Consider the following 16,278-nt stretch of genomic DNA (forward strand, 5'->3'; position numbering starts at 1 on the left):
TTACATCTCATCTCCCCCCTTCTTCATGTCAGCTAATGGTTATTCAGGAAACTTATCTCAACCTGCTGGCCCTATCCCAAATCTTTAGGGCAAGGGTCATGAGAATGATGTCATGGTCATGTGACTGCTGCCTATACCTTGCTCCCTCTTGCTGCCCTAGTCCTAACACTCTAAAAAGCCAGTTGTGTCCCCTGCTTCCAGCTCACCTGGACAAAGACCTGAGCAGAAGGGTAAGCTTCTCACCTTTGCCTTTGGTGAGCAGTGGCCACTGGATTCTACCTGCTCAGCACTAATTGCCTTTTTCTTCCCCACCTGTTTCTGCTGGCTCTCTCCCTGGACGCTCTCACTTGCCCTTATCTGTACAGTGAAGGCTGGGGCTAGGCCTTAGGCCCGTTACGGAGTTGAAGTTCTTGCTGCTTAGGTCCAGGTGGGGTCCACAGGCTGAGTAGGGAATAACTCCCGCTCTGCTCACAGATTTTTCTCCTGATGGCTGACTCTAAACCACTCCTCTCCCTCGATGGGGACGCCGTGGCTGCAGAAGCCTTGCTCCAGGATGTGTTTGGGATTGTGGTGGATGAGGTCATTCGGAAAGGGACCAGTGCCTCCGAGAAGGTGGGTCTTTTCTCCCTCCTCTTCCTGCCCATCAGACCTGGCTGAGAACTTTCCTCCTCTGTCCAGGCTTCTCCCCAGAATTCATCACTCTCACTGTGTGCCTCAGGGATTACATACCGGGCCAGACTGCATTTATTTACCCTTGTTCATGTGTTGCTTGGAAAATATTCCTAACTTGCCGTAAGTGCAGCTTGGTGGTGTCTTCTGTCTGCTGAGATGTGGTTTGGGCAGCCAGTCAGTGGGGTGCCTCAGAGCCCCCAGAATCTCCCGCTTCTCCTCCTAGGTCTGCGAGTGGAAGGAGCCGGAGGAGCTGAAGCAGCTTCTGGATTTGGAGCTGCGGAATGAGGGGGAGTCACAGGCGCAGATCCTGGAGCGCTGCCGGGCTGTGATCCGCTACAGTGTGAAGACCTGTGGGTCCTGGGTCCTGCGGGGAGGCGTGTCTAGAATTTGTACCCAGCTCCACTCTGAGCCCCCGTCCCCCTTCTCCAGGTCACCCTCGTTTCTTCAACCAGCTCTTCTCAGGGTTGGATCCTCATGCCCTGGCCGGGCGCATTGTCACTGAGAGCCTCAACACCAGCCAGTGAGCCATCCCAGGGCCCCCTTCCACCACCCCGAAAGGATTTGGGTTTGCGGGAGACGCACTCTGTGGGTAGGAGAGGAGAATGGTGCTTGCCCCCCTGTCTTTTCTGGGAATCTCTGCTGGCAGAGTCTTTCCCCTCGTACCCTTTGGGCTTCCTTTCCCAAGCTTTCTCATGCCTCCTGGCTCCAGTTTTTTCTCATCTTTTCCTCCCTGGTTCTTTTTCACCAACTCAGTCCTCTCTTTGGACCCTCCTCTCACTCACTCTGTCCACCTCCTCTCTCCAGCTCCTCGCAGAGTCTCTCCCTGTCTCTTTCCCATTCTCATCATCCCCTCTCCTGGCAGGTACACATATGAGATCGCCCCTGTGTTTGTCCTCATGGAAGAAGAGGTGCTGAAGAAACTCCGGGCCCTGGTGGGCTGGAGCTCTGGGGACGGCGTCTTCTGCCCTGGTATGTAAACAGGAGGGGGGCCTTTCTTTGGCCTTTTCAAGGGTTCCTCCTTCCCCACTGTTCTCTTGCTCTAAGCTGGCAGGGAGCGGTGATTCTTCTTTGTTTCTTCTCGAGCTGGGCTCGGGCCAAACCAGAGAGAAGCTGCCCAGTCCCCTGTATCCTCGTGTTTGCCAAATAATACATGGGATCAGTGCCTGCTGTCCTGGCGGGGGGTGGGGTGGGGTGGTGGATCCTGGGATCAGCCCAGGGTAAGGAGGGGGAGTCAGGGGATCTGCAGATCCCGCTGTTCTGGGTTACCAGCGTGCCATTTGTTGAGCCCTCGTAACTCGTGGCCTGGTAGCCAATCACTCGTGCTTCTTTGATAGTTCTTCTGCGTGGAGAGGTCAAGAGAGCCAAGCTCCAGTTTTGACCCACTGCCCCTCCCTCTTGCCACCACCCCTTCCCTGTGACAGGTGGCTCCATCTCCAACATGTATGCTGTGAACCTGGCCCGCTATCAGCGCTACCCAGATTGCAAACAGAGGGGCCTCCGGGCGCTGCCGCCCCTGGCCCTTTTCACATCAGAGGAGGTGGGAAGAGGCACAGGCCTACCCTGGGCTCCCCGATTCTAATCTCCAGCCAGCTGAGTCCGAGACCTGTCAGATCCTCTGCCTGCTCAGACCCATCTCTTCGGAGACCAGCCTGCCCCCAGGCGGACGTGCTTCCTTCCAACCAAGGGGGCTGTGTAAACACTCCCCGCTCACCTTGCCTTCTGTGTGGGGGTAGCAGAGGGGCATCCAGTGCAGTGTACACAGTCCACACCCTTTTTGCTAAGAGTATGGGCCATGGACCAGCAGCATCAGTATCACCTGGGAGCTTGTTAGATATGCAGAATCTCGGGCCCCAGCCCAGACCTACTGAATATGAAGCTGCATTTTAACCAGACACACTGGTGATTTGTAGGCCCATGAGTGTTTCAGAAGCCCTGGTCTACAGGGTCTCATCTGTTTGACCAGTGTCTCTCCTCCCCACCCTCCCTGCCCGCTGCCTTCCTCCACAGTGTCATTACTCTGTCAAGAAAGGAGCTGCTTTTCTGGGACTTGGCACCGACAGTGTCCGAATGGTCAAGGCAGATGAGAGGTGAAGGTCCTTCTGTCTGCGTGTCTCAGACCCAGCCTGGCGCAGTGTGCCTTCTCATTGCCAGAGGCTCTGGCCTCTGGTGCACACCCCGGCAGACTTCTCTCCCTGCTCTGTTCCCGCCGAATTGCCTCTGCTGTCTACCAGTGCCTGCTAGAGTCTCCGCCCTGTCCCCTGAGATCTGTTTACCCCTCTTAGGGAAAAATCAACACTGTGGCCTCTTCATTGCTAACCGCACATTACCCTGCTCTCGACAGTCCTGCCGCCCAGCCTTGAGAATCTATTACTGCCCTACCCACTAAGTTTTCTTTTCCAGAGGGAAAATGATCCCTGAGGATCTGGAGAGGCAGATCGGTCTGGCCGAGGCTGAGGTGAGTGAGTGAGGGGTGCTGAGGCAGTGGAACAGGACCCTTCTGTTCCTTCCTTGGAGGGTTCTTTGACCTGTCCCTACCCAAGGCTCCCCTCATCCCTCCCCTTGATCTCTGTGCCCATTTCCCTGGTGGGCTGAAGTGATCCCTGGGGAGCAAGGACACTGTAGTCCTGCTGAGACCCATGGGCAGGATCGGATCCCAGGGCAGGGGCAGGACTGATTCACTGAGTGGAGTCCCAAGGGGCACCGCAGGGAGGGGGTTGGGGACCTGAGGTGTAGCACAGAAGGTTTCTGTGAGCTGGCAGGGTCTGTGCAGGGAGAAGTTCAGGAAGATGTGCGGGCCAGTGGTGAGCAATGAGGACTTGGAGCAATGGGAGATGTGGAGGCCCCTGCACGCCCCTCCGCCCTAGGGGACATGGGAGCTGCTGCAGCCACCTTGGAGGGCGTTTCAGCACTATCTGTACCATTTTTATTTACTAATTTATTTATTTGTTTATTTACAAATATTTATTTATTTATTTGGCTGCTGCGGGTCTTAGTTGTGGCAAGCAGGATCTTTTAGTTGCAGCATGTGAACTCCCTTTTTGAAAAAATAAATTTATTTATTTATTTTTGGCTGCATTGGGTCTTCGTTGCTGCAGGTGGGCTTTTCCCTAGTTGCGTCGAGAGGGGGCTGCTTTTCTTTGAGGTGTGCGGGCTTCTCATTGTGGTGGCTTCTCTTGTTGTGGAGCACAGGCTCTAGGCGCGCGGTCTTCACTAGTTGTGGCACGGGGTTCCCCCTCGCGGCCTCTAGAGCGCAGGCTCAGTAGTTGTGGCGCACGGGCTTAGTTGGTCCGTGGCATGTGGGATCTTCCCGGACCAGGGCTGGAACCCGTGTCTCCTGCATTGGCGGGCGGATTCTTAACCACTGCGCCACCAGGGAAGTCCCATGTGAACTCTTAGTTGTGGCATGTGGGATCTAGTTCCCTGACCAGGGATTGAACCCGAGGCCCCTGCATTGGGAGCACGGAGTCTTAGCCACTGGACCACCAGTCCCCCGCACCGGCAGGCGGACTCCCAACCACTGCACCACCAGGGAAGCCCTATACCATTTTTAAATGTATCTATCCACTGACTCTGAGTCCTGCTGCTAGGATTAGTCTATAAATCATCATCACAAGTGCTTAGAATTGTGTGCACTGGAGCGAAGTGTAAAATTAAAAAAAAAATTTTTTTAATGCCCATCAGTAGATAAATTATGATGTATCTGTGCCAGTTTCTTCCTTTGTAAAATGAGCATAATATAGAACTTATAGGGTTGTAAGGCTTAAATGAATTATGTGTAAAGCACTTACAACAGTGAAGCAGTATATAAATATTAGCTGCCATTGTTGTTATTGTTATTATTGGAGTAGTATGTAGCCATTTAAAAGAATAAGATGGGAATATATATGTTAACGTGAAAATACCTCAACTAAGTATTTAAGTATAAATTTAAAAAATATGTGTATATCTACACATGCAAATGGTTGCAGCATCGGTTTTTGAGAAGACTGTTCTTTCCCCAGTGAATTGTCTTGGCATCCCTGTTAAAATCCTTTGAGTGTAAGTGTGAGGATTTATTTCTGGACTCTCGGTCTATTCCATTGATCTGCATGTCTATCCTATAGACCACATTGTCTTAATATAGCTTTGTAGTAAATTTTGAAATCAGATGTGTGAGTCCTCCAACTTTGTTCTTTTTCGGGATGGTTTTGGCTTTCTGGGTCCCTTAAATTTCCATTTGAATTTTAGGATCAGCTTGTCAATTTCTGCAAAGAAGCCAACTGGGATTTCGATAGGGATGTGTTCAATCTGCAGATCCATGAACATGGAATGCCTCCATTTGTTTAGGTCTTCTTTGATTTCTTTCAACAGTGCTTTGTAGTTTTCGGAGTATATGTTTTGCACTTCTTTTGTTGAATTTATTCCTAAGTATTTTATTGTTTTTGATGTTCTTATAAATGAAATTGTTTTCTTAATTCCATTTTTGGATTGTTCACCGCTAATGTGTAGAAATACAACTGATTTTTGAATATTGATCTTGTACCCTGCGAACTTGCTGAACTCATTTATTAATTCTAATAGTTTTTTTTAGTGGATTCCTTAGGATTTACTTGGTATAATATAATGTTATCTGTAAATACAGATAATTTTGCTTTTTTCCTTTCCAATCTGGATGGCTCTTATTTTTTTTTACCTAATTGCCCTGCTAGAACCTCAGCACAATGTTGAATAGAAATGAGGAGCATGAACATCCTTGTCTTGTTCCTGATCTTAGGGAGAAGCCTTTCAGTCTTTCGCCATTGAGTATGATGTTAGCTGTGGGTTTTTTTGTAGTTGCCCTTTATCAGGTTAAGGAAGTTCCCTTCAAATCCTAGTTTTTTGAGTGTTTATCTCATGAAGGAGTGTTGGATTTTGTCAAATGTTTTTCTGTGTCTACTGAGATGATCAATAAATCACATTGAGATGTGGGGTTTTTTCCTTTATTCTATTGATAGGATGTATTACATTAATTGATTTTTGGATGTTAAACCAAGCTTGCACTCTTGGGACAAATCCCACTTTGTCATGGTGTATAGTTATTTTTATATGTTGCTGATTTTGTTTTGCTAGTGTTTTGTAGATTTTTATGTCTATATTTAGAAGAGATATATTCTGTAGTTTTCTTGTGATATTTTGTCTGGTTTTGGTATCAGGGTAATACTCACTTCATAGGATGAATTCAGAAGTGTTCCCTCCTCTTCTTTTTTTTTTTTGGGGGGGAGCTGATGAAGAGCTGGTATCAATTCTTTTTTTTTTTAAATTTATTTATTTTTAATTTGTTTATTTTTGGCCGCGTCGGGTCTTTGTTGCTGCACGCGGGCTTTCTCTAGTCTGCTCTTCGCTGCGGTGCAGGCTTCTCATTGCGGTGGCTTCTCTTCTTGCGGAGCATGGGCTCTAGGCGTGCGGGCTTCAGTAGTTGTGGCACGTGGGCTCAGTAGTTGTGGCTCGTGGGCTTTAGAGCGCAAGCTCAGTAGTTGTGGCAAACGGGCGTAGTTGCTCTGCGGCATGTGGGATCTTCCCGGACCAGGGCTCGAACCCATGTCCCCTGCATTGGCAGGCGGACTCTTAACCACTGTGCCACCAGGGAAGCCCTAGCTGGTATCAATTCTTTTTTTTATGTTTTGTACAACTCATCAGTGAAGCCATCTGGGCCTGCGCTTTTCTTTGTAGTAGTTTTTTGAATACTAATTCAAGTTCCTCATAAACTTTTGTACTATTAGGATATTTAAAATAGCATTTTGATCTTCCAGTAAGACATTCAACTTTTTTGAAAGAGTATGAACTTTGGAAATAGACCATCGGAGAGACCTAGGTTTGAATTCCATCTCTGGAGTTTCAGCTTGGGGGCAGGTTTCTTAACTCCTCTGAATCTCAGTGTACTCACTTGCAAATTAAAAGGGACAGTAACACGTTGTAAGGTTGCAAGGGCCCAGGTCAGGCATGTGAAGAGTTTATAGGCTGGATCTCAGCACCAGGCTCTGGGTAGCTCTTGAGATGACTTCACAGCCTCTTTCTCCCTCTGCATTTTTGCCACAGGGTGCTGTGCCATTCCTGGTCAGTGCCACCTCTGGCACTACCGTGCTGGGGGCCTTTGACCCTCTGGAGGCAGTTGCAGACGTGTGCCAGCGTCACGGGCTGTGGCTGCACGTGGATGTGAGTGCTACTCAGGCCTGAGGATGGTGTGGGCTGAACTGAAGCCAAGGCCAAAGCCCGCATTGCTCCTTTTGCTCCACAGGCCGCCTGGGGTGGGAGCGTCCTGCTGTCACAGACACATAGACATCTCCTGAATGGGATCCAGAGGTGCATACAGCCCCCTACGCCCTGAATCTCACCCTTCAAATCCTTGATCCAGAGAGTAGTCTTGGACCAGGAAGCTCAGATGGGAGTAGGGGAAGGAGGCTGGTAAGAGGGAGATTGGAGAGATGGTTGATTGGGGCTGGGAGGTCAGACGTCAGACCTGGAAATTCTTCTGCTGGGCCAGGGTGAGACCGAAGCCCCTTTTACTGGAGATCTGGAAAGGTAGGGGCTCTGGTTGGGCAGCTTGAGGGGGAGCCAGCTGACCCTGCTTTGCTGTGCGCACCCCAGGGCTGACTCCGTGGCCTGGAATCCCCACAAGCTCCTCTCTGCAGGCCTGCAGTGCTCTGCTCTTCTTCTCCGGGACACCTCGGTGGGTCTGCCCCTCCCCTGCCCTGGCGCCACCTCCCACCCTGGACCTCTGTCTTCTTTTCTATCCCACCTGAGAGGAGCTCCTGGCCTTACCATGTTCTCCTTACCATGCCATCTGAAGCTGAATATCTGTGACCACCCTAATCCCCTGTAGTGGGCTCCCTCACTCCCCTGTCTTCATGCAAAGGAAAAAGTTCCCAGCTTAAGTCGTAATCGGAGGGATCCTGGGTCATTTGGGAAGAACTCTGAGTGTTGGAAGAAAACCCAGAGAGAGGATTTCAGTCAGCTGGCAGCCGTCCCATCAGTGCCGCCTGGTTCCAGGGAAAGAAGCATGTGGACTGAGCTAAGAAATGGCCCAGTGCAACTCTGGAGGAAACCTCGGCAGGGAGGGTGGGTCTGACTGTCTCCTCACCCTCCACAGAACCTGCTCAAGCGCTGCCACGGGTCCCAGGCCAGCTACCTGTTCCAGCAGGACAAGTTCTACGATGTGGCTCTGGACACTGGAGACAAGGTGGTGCAGTGTGGCCGCCGCGTGGACTGTCTGAAGCTGTGGCTCATGTGGAAGGCACAGGGCGGGCAGGGGCTGGAGCGGCGTGTGGACCAGGCCTTTGCCCTTGCCCGGTAGGAGTGGGGGCGGTCCCGTTTCCCCTCTCTGGGCTCCAGGCCTGCACCCCTTTCCTGCTCTTAGTGTCTCTTGGCTCACTCTCTGGGTTGCTTTTGTTTCTGTATCTCTGCCTTTCCTCCTCCACCCATGATGTCTTACTCTGTGTTCACAGGTACCTGGTGGAGGAATTGAAGAAGCGGGAAGCTTTTGAGCTGGTCATGGAGGTACGACCGACCCTGTGCTCTTTTTCATCCCCCATCCCCCCACCGTTCCCCTCTCACTGCCCCTCTTCCCCAGCAGAGCCCTCGTTGAGAAAGAGGGTCAGTGAGAGGGGAATGGTCCCCCTTCCTCAGCTCACACCTTCCTCTTCCTCATTCCTCCCAGCCTGAATTTGTCAACGTCTGTTTCTGGTTCGTGCCCCCCAGTCTGCGGGAGAAGAAGGGGAGTCCGGATTACGGTGAAAGGCTGGCTAAGGTAGGCAGTCTCCTCCCTGCTCTGGTTAACCCATTAGGGAACCGATGCAGCTGGTGTGTTTCCGCCCCCTGCTGGCTGTGATTGGCATGGCAGCTCCCTTGGCTAGTCTCTTGTTCCCGAGGTGGGGACCTTGAACGGGAAGACGACACCCACTTGTCCTCATTTCTGTGAGCCTGGGAATGGGGGATAAGGTATGCTTCTGGAAAGTAAGAAGAAGACAGAGAGAGGCATTACAAGAAAAGTCACCAGTGTGCAGTACATAGATCCATGGTGTGGGGCGTTCTGCTGGGAGCTCAGGCCCAGGACAGAGATGTGAGGCAGAAAGATCTTGGAGTTTGGCTCACTAATGCTGGGGACAGAGCAACCCTGTCAGGCCAGGAGGTATGTCCTGCTCGCTAAGGATAGATCGGTACTAGGTGCTGCAGATGATACGAAAGGACGAGAATGTTCTTACCCTTAAGGAGTTATTTCAGAAAACAAGCGTTACCTATTTGAAACCAGTGTGTTCAAGGCAGTCTTGGAAATTACATATTAGATCAGGGGTCCCCAACCCCCGGGCCACGGACCAGTACCGGTCCATGGCCTGTCAGGAACCGGGCCGCACAGCCAGAGGTGAGCAATGGGCGAGCGAGTGAAGCTTCATCTCTATTTGCAGCCTCTCCCCATTGCTCACATTACCACCTGAGCTCTGCCTCCTGTCGGATCAGCGGTGGCATTAGATTCTCATAGGAGCTCGAACCCTGCTGTGAACTGTGCATGTGATGCATCTAGGGATCTAGGTTGCGCGCTCCTTGTGAGAATCTAGTGCCTGATGATCTGAGGTGGAGCTGAAGCAGTGATGCTAGCGCTGCGGAGCGGCTGCTATTACAGATTATCATTAGCAGAGAGGTTTGACTGCACAGAGACCATAATAAATCAATTGCTCGCAGACTCACAAAACCCTATCGGTGAGTGGCAAGTGAAAACAAGCTCAGGGCTCCCACTGATTCTACATTATGGTGAGTTGTATAATTATTTCATTATATATTACAATGTAATGATAATAGAAATAAAGTGCACAATAAATGTAATGCACTTGAATCATCCCAAACCACCCCCCCCTCCACCGGTCCGTGGAAGAATTGTCTTCCACGAAACCGGTCCCTGGCGCCAAAAGGTTTGGGGACCACTGTATTAGATCACAGGGTACAGATCAAAAATGTTATAGGAATTCAGAGAGGGGAGAAGAAGGTGTCGAGGATGATGAAGGCTTGAAGTTAGACTGAAAAAGCAGTGTTGAGATTCAGTGAAAAGTCAGGATTTAGCAGAAAATGGCCCATGTGGTAATGTGGAGAATGGTGAGACGTGAAAGAATGCAGAGACGTGAAAGAATGCAGGAGGTAGAGAAGGCCCGGTGGGCTGGATGTGGTGACAAGGGTAAACTGGGGCCACGTCAGGATCCGAGCTGTGAGTTGCTGTCTCTTGAAGGTGTCTGGGTGGAGGGAGGTGCAAGTTGGGCAGCCCACCCCCTCACCTGACCCCAGGCTGCAGCTGGAAGGTCGCTCCACTCCTCCCACAGGTGGCCCCAGTCCTCAAGGAGCGCATGGTGAGGAAGGGCTCCATGATGATTGGCTACCAGCCCCACGGTACCCGGGGCAACTTCTTCCGCATGGTCGTGGCCAACCCTGCGCTGACGCGGGCGGATATGGACTTCCTGCTGAATGAACTGGAACGGCTGGGCCAGGACCTCTGAGCCGCTCCTTCTTGCTGCTGGCCTGGACCCCTCCCCCAAACGTTACCATCTCCCTGTATCCCCTCCCCGTGTTCTCAAGAACAACCTCTCCAGAAAACAAAGCCGTCTTAATTTTTATGTGCTTTGACCCACTAACTCTCCTTTAAGTATTTGATATTAAGAGAATGTTTAAATAAATGATAGTATATCCATATGATGGAATATTACTCTGCCATTAAAATTATGTTTACAAAGAGGATTTTTATAGATAAGAGAAAAATAATTTTAATATAATGTTATGTTGAAAAAGCTGGATTTAAGACTTTATATATGGTAATATCTGAGCTGCATTCAAAAATACATAGGAAAAGACTGATGAGATGAAATATGCCAAAATGTTAATAGTTTTCTCTGGGATGGGATTACAGGTAATTTGAAAATTAACTTCTTCATACCGTTTGTGCTCCCCTTTTATGATATAAGGAGTATCTATTGCTTTTTTTAAAATAAATTTATTTATTTTTGGCTGCGTTGGGTCTTCACTGCTGCGCGCGGGCTTTCTCTAGTTGCAGGGAGCGGGGGCCCCTCTTTGTTGCGGTGCTTGGGCTTCTCATTGCGGTGGCTTCTCTTGTTGTGGAGCACGGGGCTCTAGGTGTGCAGGCTTCAGTAGTTGTGGCACGCGGGCTCAGTAGTGTGGCTCGTGGGCTCTAGATCGCAGGCTCAGTGATTGTGGTGCACGGGCTTAGTTGCTCCATGGCATGTGGGATCTTCCCGGACCAGGGCTCGAACCCGTGTCCCCTGCATTGGCAGGTGGATTCTCAACCACTGCGCCACCAGGGAAGCCCCCCTCTATTACTTTTAAATAGGAAAATAATAAAGTTAAATTTTCAGCTGTATTATTTTGGTATATTGTGAAGTTTGTTATCTTTCAACAAAATAGTGGAGAATGCAAATTTGTAAAAAAGTAAAGGTATAAGAGAGGCTAAAAATAGGAAATAATTTTCCCAAAAATCTTGAGTGGGAGGGGAAAGACCAAAAGTGGGCTACTCTGAAATTAATTGTACTTTGGGACTTCCCTGGTGGTGCAGTGGATAAGACTCCGTGCTCCCAATGCAGGGGGCCCAGGTTTGGCCCAGGTTCCCAGCCCAGGCCTGGGAACTAGATCCCACATGCGTGCTGCAACTAAGAGTTCGCATGCCACAACTAAGGAGCCCACATTGCCACAACTACAGAGTTGGTGAGCCGCAACTATGGAGCCCGCCTGCCGCAACTGAGACATGGTGCAGCCAAATAAATAAATTAATTAATTTTTTAAAAAAGTTAATTATACTTTAATGACACTGAAAACAAAATGGGCACTGGTTGTATCTTGAGACCAGAACCTTGTCCACTTAACACTCTTGAAAAATCGTCACACACACCAAAAAAGTAAGGATGTTCCTTCTGTATTTAAACAACAGAAACCAAGTTGAAAAAAAAAAAAGCCCAGCAACAGAACCAACCACAGTTATGTCTTCTGTTATTGCTACTGTCTTACATAAAAACATCCATTTAACACTTAAAATCCTGGCCTGATGTTGCTTTTCAGTCACTTTTTGGGAAAGAGGCATTTAGCTACACAAGTTATTTAGGACAAGTGGCAAGTCTACCAGAACTTTCTGTTATTTCCAATTCCTAAAAATACCATTTATGAAAACAATAACGTGGTCATGTAAAAGTCATCCAAAGTTATTTGAAGAAGCAAATACAGACCGTACAAACCATAGCAAAAGAACATCCAAATCTCAAACCCAATTCTCTTGACCATTTGGGGAAAAAAAATATTTTCTATTCATAAATTACTAATAATTTCCCTATAAACTTGTTATTCTTGCAATAAATGGTATCTAATTTCTTCCAAATAATAAATTTGTTTTAAGAGTACTAATAATTTGAGCTCCAAGCCCTAATCTTAAAGAGTTCTATTTATCTGAAAAATGTCTTAAACATAGTAAAAACAAACTAAAAAAGTCCTTATTTTTCAGCTCAAAGCAAAGCCAGAAAGCAAAACAAAAATGAAATCTTCAAATTCCTTGAATCATCTCCATCTCTGAAGTATGTTTAAGAGAAGGCTAGAGGACTTCCCTGGCGGCACAGTGGTTAAGAATCCGCCTGCCAATGCAAGAGACACGGGTTCGATCCCTGGTCGAGGACAATCCCACATGCCACGGAGCAGCTAAGCCCGTGCGCCACAACTACTGAGCTCCCACGCCTCAACGAGAGGGCCCGCATGCCACAAACTACAGAGCCCACGTCCCCTGGAGCCTGCACGCCACAACTAGAGAGAGAAAATCCACATGCCACAACTAGAGAGAAGCCCGTGCCACAACAAAGAGCCCTCATGCCGCAACTAAGACCCGACACAGCCTAACTAAATAAATAGATAGATAGATAAAATAAAGTCTATATTCCAAAGTTGTTGATTGTCCCAGCTATGCTCTTTATGGCATTTTCCCCTGCCAGTACAAGATCCCAGCCCAGGATCATGTATTGCATTTAGTTGTCATGTCTTCTTGTCTTCTTTACTCTAAAATAGTTCCTCAGCCTTTCTTTATCATTAACATTGACATTTCAAAAGAATACAAGCCAGTTATATTATAGAATGTTCATCAATTTGTTTTTTCCTGATGCTTCCTCATGACTGGATTCAGGTTAGCATTCTAAGCTGCAATATGACTTGTCACGTGTGTCCTTTTCAGAGAAGCACATCCCAAGGGCCACAATGTCCATCTGCTCCTTACTGGTGATGTAACTTTGATCAAAGTCAAAAGTGGTCAAGGTGGTGTCTGGTTTCTCCAAGGCATGGTTATTATTGTGCCCTTTGCAGCTAATAATCTGTGAGGAGACATTTTGAGATTTTGCAGATATCCTGTTCCTCTTCATATTTTCCCCATCTAGACTTAGTATCCATTCACGATGCTTTGCCAAACCAACTTTTATCATAATGATTGCCAAATGGTGGTTTTCTAGCTCCAACATTCCCTCCACTTTTATAATTTGGCATTTGACTATAGAGAAGAGCCCTCCTTTCTCCTTATTCATTTAGTCATATATTTTTTTCAACATGGACCCTTCTTTTCTGGCTGCGGTGGGTCTTTGTTGGGGTGCGCGGGCTTCTCTAGTTGCGGTGCACGGGCTTAATTGCAGTATGTGGGATCTTAGTTCCCCAACCAGGGATCCAACCCAGGCCCCCTGCACTGGGAGCGTGGAGTTTTAACCACTGGACCACCAGGGAAGTCCCAGATCCTTGTTTTATTAAGTAACTTATAATCCATTTCTAACCTTACTTATTTTTAATGCTCAGATTGTCCCAGTTTTGACCATAGAGAGCTGCTTTAATCTGGCTCCCATGTCCTTTAAACATGACTTTTTGGTTATTTTTTAAAACACTGCCTTTCTTCCTGGCACAGCAAAAATCTTGTCCCTTCTCTGCCCAATCTTACAATCAGCAAGGAGCCCTGATTCCTTTTCGTGGAGAATGGCATTTAGAAACCACAATCTAGGCACCAGGTATGTTCATTGGTACTGGATATATTCATGTACTTTATTTATTTATTTATTTATTTATTTATTTATGGCTGCGTCGGGTCTTTGGTGCTGCGCGCGGGCTTTTCTCTAGTTGCGGCCGGGGGGGCTACTCTTCATTGCAGTGCACAGGCTTCTCATTGTGGTGGCTTCTCTTGTTGCGGAGCACAGGCTCTAAGAGTGCGGGCTTCAGTAGTTGTGGCACATGGGCTCAGTAGTTGTGGCTCGCGGGCTCTAGAGTGCAGGCTCAGTAGTTGTGGCGCACGGGCGTAGTTGCTCCGCGGCATGTGGGATCTTCCCGGACCAGGGCTCGAACCCGTGTCCCCTGCATTGGCAGGTGGATTCTTAACCACTGTGCCACCAGGGAAGTCCCTATCCACGTAATTTAAAAATTTAAACTAACATCCTTTTGGATCTCCTAACCCATCATAACTGTGCTAAGGGAAACAAAAAGCCAGCGTTCTAAAGGGGGAAATACGGTTCCCCTGAGAGCTGGCACAGGGGCAGCAGAGAGAATGGGCTGATAAACTAGGATGGTAGGTGGGAGGGGGAGGTACAGGGTTGGGATGCTTAGTTGATTCATCTCTTTATTTAGAGAGGTTTTTTTAATGTTAAGTGGAGAACCTTGCAGATTGGGTATTGTATGAAGATGGCAACGCTCTTGCAGACCCTGGTTTAGCATTAGCATTCCAAGTTTCATAGAATTTTTGCTCTTGCAATTAAAAGGCCAGAACAGGTACTCATCTGTACAACCTTGGCCTTTAGGTAGATTTTTTAAAGCCGTATTTTACAAATAAGGCAGCTGAGGCTGGGCAAAGCTCAGGTTCTTGACAAGGTCACAAAAGTGTCTGTCTCTTAAGCAGAAGATGTATTTTATTCTAAAGAGGAATATCTTTTATTTGTACAAGCCAGCATCTCTTTAATTTTATACCCCAAATGTGATAATTCTGTTCTTTCTTTTCTAGACTCATACTTTTTTGGTTCTTGAGATCCAGTTTCCACATGTTAGAGGAATCCAGTAGTCTGATGGCCTAGTTTTGAAAAATTCCTGAAGTTCATTTTTAGCAAATTCTCTGGTGCCAGTATAATGAGCTTGCACATTTCCTTAGTTTGTAGCTTGGTATTTTTAGTTTTTTCTTATAATCACATACATTTTAAAGTTGGCTCAGAGGTTTAAATGTTTTTACTGTCAGCTGGAGGTGTTGTGGTGCTGTTCCCTTCTGCCACATACTGTCACACATCAATGCTGAGACAGTACCATGTCCTGAATGGAACTTTGATTACAATGGAAGCTTTGATTACTACAAAGCTATAGTAATCAAGACAGTGTGGTTTACAGGATACACATGCAGGTCAACGGAATAGATTGAGAATCCAGAAGTAAAAGCTCACATTTCCACTTAATTGATTTTCAACAAGGATGCCAAGACAATTCATTAGAGGAAAGAATAGTCTTTTCAACAAACGATGCTGGGACAACTGGATAGACTCATGCAGAGTCGAACCCCTTTGTCACATTATACACAAAAATTAACTCATAATAGATCATGGAACTAAATGTAAGAGCAAAAACTATAAGGCTCTTGGAACAAAACAGAGGAGTAAATCTTTGTGAGGTTGGGTCAGGCAAAGCCTTCTTACGAATGACACCGAAGCACAAGCAACCAAAGAAAAAAATAGATAAATTGAATCTCATCAAAGTTTAAAACTTTTGTGCTTCAAAGTTTGTGCATCAAGGAGGTGAAAAGAAAACCTGAAGAATGGAAGAAGATATTTGCAAATCATATATCTGATAAAGGACTTATATTTAGAGTAGATGAAGAACTCTTACAACTCAGTAATAAAAGACAAATAACCCAGTTAAAAAATGGGCAAGGGATCTGAATAGACATTTCTCCAGAGAAGATATATAAATGGCCAATAAGCAACTGACAAAATGCTCAACATCATTAATTATCAGGGAAATGCAAATAAAAACCACAACAAGATACCACTTCATACCCAATAAGATGGCTATAATTAAAAAGAGAAATAGCAAGTGTTGGTGAGGGTATGGAGAAATTGGAACCTCATACACTTCTGGTGGGGTTGTAACCTGGTGCAGTCACTTTAGAAACAGCTGCCCAAAGGTGGAGGGATTGGGGGAATGGGTACAAGATTTTTTGAGACAGTGATGAAAACGTACTAAAATTAATGAATTCTGGAGGTGGTTGCACAAATCTGTGAATGTACTAAAACTATTAACTTGTACCCTTTTAATGTGCATACATTGAATGGTATGTGAATTATATTTGAATAAAGCTGATAAAATAGCTCATATATATGTATATATATGTCTCTACACATCTTTCCCTCTAAATCAGGAACAAGGTAAAGATGTCCACACTCACTCATTCTATTTAAAGTTGTAGAGGTTCTACCCAGGCAATAAGGCAAGAAAAATAAATAAAAGACATATGGGGCTTCCCTGGTGGCGCAGTGGTTGCGCGTCCGCCTGCCGATGCAGGGGAACCGGGTTCGCGCCCCGGTCTGGGAGGATCCCACGTGCCGCGGAGCGGCTGGGCCCGTG

At 47.3% G+C, this 16,278-nt stretch overlaps 1 protein-coding gene across 1 annotated transcript; it reads left to right on the plus strand.

Moving 5' to 3' along the window:
- The first annotated feature begins 486 nt into the window (after nt 1-486).
- On the plus strand, nt 487-10,288 carry CSAD (cysteine sulfinic acid decarboxylase). The gene is made up of 14 exons (XM_007125778.2): nt 487-612; nt 896-1,022; nt 1,102-1,192; nt 1,535-1,641; nt 2,094-2,209; nt 2,680-2,759; nt 3,073-3,127; nt 6,727-6,843; nt 6,926-6,990; nt 7,276-7,357; nt 7,778-7,977; nt 8,133-8,184; nt 8,345-8,434; nt 9,993-10,288. The coding sequence occupies exons 1-14, from the start codon at nt 487-489 to the stop codon at nt 10,164-10,166; spliced, it is 1,482 nt and encodes a 493-aa protein (XP_007125840.1). The 3' UTR covers nt 10,167-10,288.
- Nucleotides 10,289-16,278: the final 5,990 nt, after the last annotated feature.

This window comes from Physeter macrocephalus, chromosome 6, assembly GCF_002837175.3.
Source record: "Physeter macrocephalus isolate SW-GA chromosome 6, ASM283717v5, whole genome shotgun sequence".
Classification (NCBI taxonomy): domain Eukaryota; kingdom Metazoa; phylum Chordata; class Mammalia; order Artiodactyla; family Physeteridae; genus Physeter; species Physeter macrocephalus.